This window comes from Fusarium subglutinans (genome assembly GCF_013396075.1).
Source record: "Fusarium subglutinans strain NRRL 66333 chromosome Unknown NRRL66333_c0000153, whole genome shotgun sequence".
NCBI classification, from domain to species: domain Eukaryota; kingdom Fungi; phylum Ascomycota; class Sordariomycetes; order Hypocreales; family Nectriaceae; genus Fusarium; species Fusarium subglutinans.
This window is the reverse complement of record NW_023502216.1, coordinates 115,950-123,245: the sequence shown is the minus strand read 5'-3', so window position 1 is coordinate 123,245 and position 7,296 is coordinate 115,950. Positions and strand designations below refer to the sequence as shown.

The 7,296-nt window shown below is 37.8% G+C and overlaps 2 protein-coding genes across 2 annotated transcripts; one reads left to right on the top strand and one right to left on the bottom strand.

Moving 5' to 3' along the window:
• Positions 1–3,495: 3,495 nt before the first annotated feature.
• FSUBG_9707 (ARG81-like transcription factor) lies at positions 3,496–5,727 on the top strand (the record flags this gene model as incomplete). Its single annotated transcript, XM_036688249.1, has 3 exons — positions 3,496–3,721; positions 3,768–4,726; positions 4,768–5,727. The coding sequence occupies 3 exons, from the start codon at positions 3,496–3,498 to the stop codon at positions 5,725–5,727; spliced, it is 2,145 nt and encodes a 714-aa protein (XP_036534840.1).
• Positions 5,728–5,853: 126 nt separating this feature from the next.
• Positions 5,854–6,747, bottom strand: FSUBG_9706 (dihydrodipicolinate synthase; the record flags this gene model as incomplete). The annotated part of the gene is made up of 1 exon (XM_036688248.1): positions 5,854–6,747. The coding sequence occupies one exon, from the start codon at positions 6,745–6,747 to the stop codon at positions 5,854–5,856; it is 894 nt and encodes a 297-aa protein (XP_036534839.1).
• Positions 6,748–7,296: the final 549 nt, after the last annotated feature.

The following is a 7,296-nucleotide window of genomic DNA, read 5'->3' as shown; positions in this document are numbered from 1 at the left end:
ATAGTAACTAGAAAATAATTATTATTTAGTTTTTCTTATTTATAATATTTATACTAATAGTACCTATATAATACCTATAAGATTTTATTATATCTAGGATTTATTAGTATTATCTGGATATTATCTTATATACTAAAATCAGGCTCCTTATATAGTAGGTTAAGTATATTGCTAGTATAATAGGCTTTTATATAGACTATACTTTTCTTTTATATTGGTATATTCTCTTACTCCTTATATACAGAGTTTATTATATATTTAAAAAATATCTAATTCCTTATTTATTATATATTTTCTTATATTCTTAGGTTTATATTCTTACAATTTCCTTATCTTATTTCTAGAGATACTATACTATAACCTGTACTAATCTTTCTTTATATCCTATACTTTAGGATTATTAGTAGTAAGATTATTAGATATTATTTCTATCTATAGTTTCTTATTCCTATATTGCCTCTTTCTTAGTAAGTTTAGTTTTAATTAAGATATTATTTATTATCTGTAATAATTATAATAGTTCTAGGTTAAGGGTAATTATTTTTCCTTATTTTATTATTCCTAAGGTTTAAGGTTCTTTAAGTTTTTTTTATTTTTTAAATTCTTTAATTTTCCTTTCCCTTACTTTATCTTTTTGCTTTTATTATTATACTTAGATATATTTTTTCTTTTTAAGGTCCTATATATACCTATAGTAACTTTCCTTTTATATTCTGTTTTTATATTCCTTTCTTTCTTTTTTAGTAATGCTTTTATCCCCCTTTTATCCTAATATATAAGGTTCTGGCTTTACCTATTTAATGCTTATTTCTTTAATGCTAGGTATATTATATTTACTTTAGGTTATTCCTAGAGTTTAAGTTCTGGCTGCTATTTATAGTTTAAGCTATTATATTAGTCCTAGGGTCTACCTACCTTAGTTAGGGTCTTATAGTTTATATAGCTCTGGGCATTATTATGCTATATATTTAAAGTTATTATAGTTATAGTACTTATATCTAGATATATCTTATAGTCTTTATTTATAGCTATCTAGTTATATAGCTCCTAGTATTATAGGGCCTAACTGTATTTTATATAAGGTATTATTATAATAGTTACCTTACTATAGTCCTTAATTTTAAGGATTACCCTAGTTATTATTATATCCTTAGTTTAAGTAATAGGGGTTAAAGTTATTTCCTTATTTTATCTTTATAGACCTTTTTTTTTTATATTTATACTATCTTTTATTAATCTTGATTATTATTATAATATACTTTATAATATTATTAAGTTAGTCTGCTTTATATAGTTTATCCTTAACCTTTTCTTTAAGTCCTTAGTAATAGACTTTTATAAGAGCTTTATTATCTTACTAAGTCTTAGATATAAGCTATTTAAATTTAGCAAAATATATAGTATATAAATAAGTTTACTTAAGTATTATAATTTTAGTAACTACTTATTATTCCTTATTAACTACTTTAAAGTTATCTTTAAGTATACTTTTAAAGTTATACTAATTAGTAAAGATATTAATAGTCTTTTAATCCTAAATAATCTCTTTATTCTTTAGGTAGTCCCTAAGAATAGGTTTAAACTAGTTCTTAGTATTTCCTTAAATTAAAAGTATAGTAAAGAGTACTTTCTTTATAGTAGTATTTAGTTTAGTTAGGAATAAGTAAAAGTAGCCTTTTATTTAGGTTAGGAAAGGAACTATATTTATAGCTTATCCTTTAAAGGGTTTTAGCTTAGGCAGTTTTAATGCCTTTTTAATATCTTATTCTATTTAGGGGTTACTATATATATTCCCTATAAGTACTACGTTTTATTTACAGGTATATACTTTTATATTATAGATAGTATTATAAAGCTAATAGATCTTAGCTATTATCTTAGTAAGACTAGGTAGTTCTTTAGTATAAGGAGGTACTAGACTATAGTTACTAAATATCTTAATAGTATAATATTACTTAGTTATTTAATGTAATATATTCTAAATAAGAGCTATTAATATATAATAATTAAGGTTTTAAATAAGGAAACTAGTCTATATTAGGTTTATATTTACAGATTATATAGAGTATTATACTAAGTATATTAGTTTAAAGTTATATTTCTTAATAGTTAATAGTATAGGTAAGGCTTATTAAGGTAAAGAAGTATTATTAATAGCTAGTAAGCTAAGTTCTATCTAGTACTAAATAAATATATATATATACTTAGGTAGCTTATAGTATTATAAGTTAGGCTTATAGTAAGTTATAAGTCTATATTATAAGTTATATCTAAGGCTTATAATATATACAGGGTTTAAGCGTAAGTTAGTTGCTAATTAGTGAAAATAAGGTAAGGTCTACGTAACGTAAGCGCTTCTCCCGTTAGGTCGTAACACTTAACTAGCTATTGTATTAAACCCAAAGTGTATTTTCTAACCTTGTAACTAACTTATAAACTTAACTTCGCTACTACCTTTTAATTGCCCTAAACCTTCTTCCCTAATCACACCGATATATATATTATTATAAAACTTTCTTTAGGTTAAGCTTTTTTTATATATTAGTATTTTTTAATAAATCTAATAGCTATATACTATACCTAGAAGTCCTTTTTAGCTAAATTACTATCTATACCTTAAATATAAATATAATCTAAGCTAGATTTTACTATAATAGCTTTATAGCCTTTTCCTTTTTTTATTTTTTTATTTTTTTATTTTCTTTAAGGTAAATAGTATACTCTTTTCTTACTAAGTAACTTAAATAACCCTTATAGGAAATTTACTATAGGCTACTATATAGGTAATAGTCTTATAGTTAAAAAGAGTAAGATTAATAAGAAATTTACTGCTAAGCTAATAGAAGTCCTTTATATAAATAAATAATATAGCTTCTTTAAATTACCTTTCTATAGCCTTATAGCTACTTATATTTTTAAAGGTATTTTTATATTAAATTATAACTTATAGTATAACTATAGCCTTATTAGTATAGTTATTAATAGCTACTATTTAAGGAGGTAGATATAAAGTAAAGATTTCTCTTATTATTATAAAAGTTATTATCTTCAAGATTAGAGGTATTTATAGTATTAAGTTAATCTTTCTTAGCTAATAGATTAGAGTATTTTATATACCTTTAAGGGTAGCTAAAGAGTTATAATCTAGGTTTTTCTCTTTTTAGCCTTTAGCTATAGTAATTAGTTAGTTATTTAGTATAATATCTAAGTTATAAGCTAGATATATTATTTACAGTTAAGACTTGTAGCTAAGAGCTTAATCTAGCGGACAGAACTTAGCCTTGACTGGCTGAAGCTAACCTCCTAATGTCCCTCGCCACGGCCGCTCCGATAAGCGGCTACCCCACCCCGCGGAAACATTCCCATTTCGCCATCTCACTAACAGCACAATATCATAACCTCCCCCGGGATCAGTCTCCCTCACGAGAAGAAGCAATCAACCCAAAACCAAATCAATCCAATTTCCCTTCATCTCTCTCCACTTTCCTATCTAAGATGCCCAAAAAAGTCGAGCGAACACGGACTTTCACAGGCTGTCGAACATGTCGTTCGCGCCACGCAAAATGCGACGAGGCTCAGCCCGAATGTGGAACCTGTGAACGGCTGGGGCTTGCGTGTGGAGGTTATGGAGCACGGCTGTTTTGGATCAGGGATGATGCTGTCAGGCCGGAGCTGCAGCAGAGTCATCGGGGCTCGGAGTATCGGTATCCACTATTCTCCGGTAAGTTCTCCGGTCCGACTTGGGGGCTGATGACTGATGAATGTAGAGAGTGAGAGACGGTTGATGAGTGATGAGTTGAAGGGGAGTTTGGGAAAACGAACGGCTTTGGCGTTGTTGGCGGATATTGACTCTGCGTGTGAAAAGAGTGATGTTGGAGATGCGTTGATGAGAGGTCCTTTTGGAGTCTTTCAGTCTGTCGAAGAGAAGGAGTTGACGTTGGATACGACTGAGTGCTCGCCGGATACTAACACTGATAATACATCGACGAGCATGTATGCTGAGACTGATGGTTTCATTGAGGAGATTCAACGAACACATTGGCCGGATCAGTTACCCGAAGACGACCTCGACATTTTCACGCACTCGTTGGACCCAAGTTTCGGCATCAACTCTGAAGAGATGACAGCAGGTGACCAAATGAACATGCATGATTCTATAGCAAACTTCTTCGTCGATGATCCAATGGGTGCTGAAGGATTAGCCCTCTTCAGTCCAGGCTTCATATCCCAAGTCATGGGCAACGACACCACTGCGCAAGAAGACACCATCGACCCAAGCCTTCACCCTCCAATGAACGAAGTAGTCCCATATCCGAGAAACATCACAAGCCCCTCCGGGCTCCCCGAAGAAGCAGAGCCCTTACTCCGCCACTACAGACAACATATCGCCGGCCAACGCTCAACCATGCAGGCAAAACGCAAGTCTCCTTGGGAAATCATCTTTCTACCTTGTGCCCTTGAGACATTTGCTGAGCTATCACTATGGAATGAAGCTTCTCATACCCGCTCTTCGATATTCTATACTCTGCTTGCTCATAGTGCCCTGCAACTGCACATGTCAAAGGCGCCGAATTCTTTGGCGGCGGATTGGAAGGAGATTGGGTTGAAGAATCATGAGAGAGCGCAGAATCATCTTAGGCAGGCGCTGCAGCATGAGATGTTTGGACCGAGACAGGCGAGTTATAAGGAGCTTTTGATGGCTATCCTTGCAATGGCGATGACTTCGGTAAGTTCCTCATTTCCGATGTAATGACCAAGCATTAACAGAGTCAGTTACACAACGGAGCTCGTGCATTCCGTATCTTCCTTCTTGATGCAGAGCGCCTCATCCGTCTTCGTGGTCTAGCAAACCAAGCCCAAAATCCCTTCAAGTCACGTCTTCTGCACCACATGTACACCCACCTCCGCGTCATCGCAGAGAGTATATCCCTCTGGAGTGAACCCCTTCCCGAAAGCTCTTCAGAGATCCAAGGTCGAGAGCAATTCCGAACATTCCGCATTACAGAAGAGGGCTTGAACATGGGTCTTGATCCAGCCCAGGAGAAAACTGATGAGCTTGGATACAATGACATCCATCTTGAAGTTCAAGGACGGTGGACCCAAACTCTTTATCCGGTTATTTATGGGATACCAGAATCTCTCATGACGCTCTTGTCACAAACGGTCTCATTGTCCAACGAGAAAAATCGTCTTGAGACTGTCGCACGCTGCAATCCTTCAATATCAGAAGCTCTCTCCAAACACACCAAAACCCTCGAAAACAGAATCTGGGCATGGCCCTCAACCCTCGATCACACCGAACCCGTCAAAATACCAACGGGCGACGAAGATCTCGTCCGCCATCCCCAAGTCCGCTCCATGACACTCGCAATCCACCAAGCGTTGGTGATCTACTTCTACCGAAGAGTCTACGACATGAACGCCATGATCCTGCAAGACCTTGTCCGTAAAACGCTCGAGTATCTTGAGCCGTGTCTGAGTGAACTGATCGATGATCAGGATTTTGCGACCAGTCTGGCATGGCCTGCTTTTGTGGCGGCTTGTGAAGCTGTTAGTCCTGATTTGCAGGAGCGAGCGTTGAAGTGCTTGGGGGTTACGGATGATAAGGGCGTTTATTTTACGAATAGGCCGGCGGGGGTTGTTGTGCCGTTGATTTGGGAGAGGAGGAAGCAGTCTGGGGATTGGACTACGAGTTGGCAGAGCCTCGTGCAGGAGAGCCTAGCATAGATATGGCATTGGCACTTGATTTGGTTCTCACACTTGCAACGACATGTTCTATTAAACTCTCATAAAGCGATTTTGTCTATTTTAATATTTTAATCATTAAACTCCATAATGCAAAGTCACGTCCATTCAAGCCAACTTGACACCAGCATCCTTCAGAAGCTGCGCAAGCTCTGCCCTCTCATCATCCTCCAAAAGAGCAAAAGGCTTTCGCAGACCCCCCGTCTTCCAACCCTGCAACTCCATACCAGTCTTGATACCAGCAGCATAGTGATGCGCCTCCAGAAACTTGCAGACGGGAAAGATCTTGGACCAGAGCTCACGTCCCTTCTTCAGATCACCATCAACAGCGATGGCGTTCCAAAGTTGCACTGAAAGCTCGGGAATGACATTGGTGGTTCCCCAGACTGAGCCCTTGGCACCAGCGCAGAGACCGTAGAAGGTCAGTGTATCCCAGCCGTTGAGGGCGGTGATGTCGTTGTGATGGTGGAAGAGGAGATCTGTAAGAGCGGGTGCATTTCCAGAAGTATCCTTGAGATACTTGACGCCAACATCTGAAAGACCAGCGATTTCCGCGGGTGATAAGCTTACACCGCTCGCACTGGGAATGTTGTAGTACATGATCGGCAAACCACTCTCCTTATAAATCTCCCCAAACATCTCCCTCAACTGCTTCAGATTAGGGGCATCGTAGAACGGCGGCACAATCATAGTAGCAGCGGCTCCAACTTCAGCAGCGTGCTTAGCGAGCTCTACAACACCAGAGGTGGTGAGGTCGCCAATGCCAGCGATGACGGGGACTCGGCCAGCGGCTGACTTGACGCATTGGTCGAGAACATCTTTGCGCTCTTGCAGGGTGAGGGCAGTGAATTCACCGGTGCTGCCGCCGGGGACTAGGCCGTGCACGCCGGCGGAGATCTGACGCTGGATGTGGGCGTCGAGGGCGGGGAGATCGACTGTGCCGTCGGGTTTGAAGGGGGTTATGAGGGCCACTAGGATGCCTGTGAGTTCTTGGGGAGCCATTGTGATATGATGTGATTTGTATGAGACACTTGGATGAATGAGTGATATGAGATGAATGTTTATGATGAGACTCTTGATTCTTGTTGTCTATTATATGCTTCCTCTTGTTATCACTCCTTTACCAATTGGTATACCCCGCGTTGTTCTCTATCAGTCTCGAGAAGATGGTCTCGTCAAAATAGGTAGGTCTCCACGACGTGAGCGGAGATACCTACCAACCGTCGATTGGTGGGGTGGCTACTTTTCATTGGCAACTTTCCTCTTTGAGAATTGCTAGGGGCTTGCGCTAGGCGCCCTCCAAAGCTGACTGGTATGCCAACTACCTGCACGCAGTGACCTTCTTAATTAAAAACAGGCTTATGAAGATATGTTCCTCGTCCCAAGAGAAATGACGGGAGGGTTTCGTGATGTGTTTCTCATTCGGCATGAGAATTACTGGTCAATTTGATAACCGTCTCGCAATCATGGCAACATCAATAAGTTGCAAAGTAGATGAAAAGACTTACTTGCTAAGTGGCCTTTTTCTCCCACAATCCCGAGCCATCATTA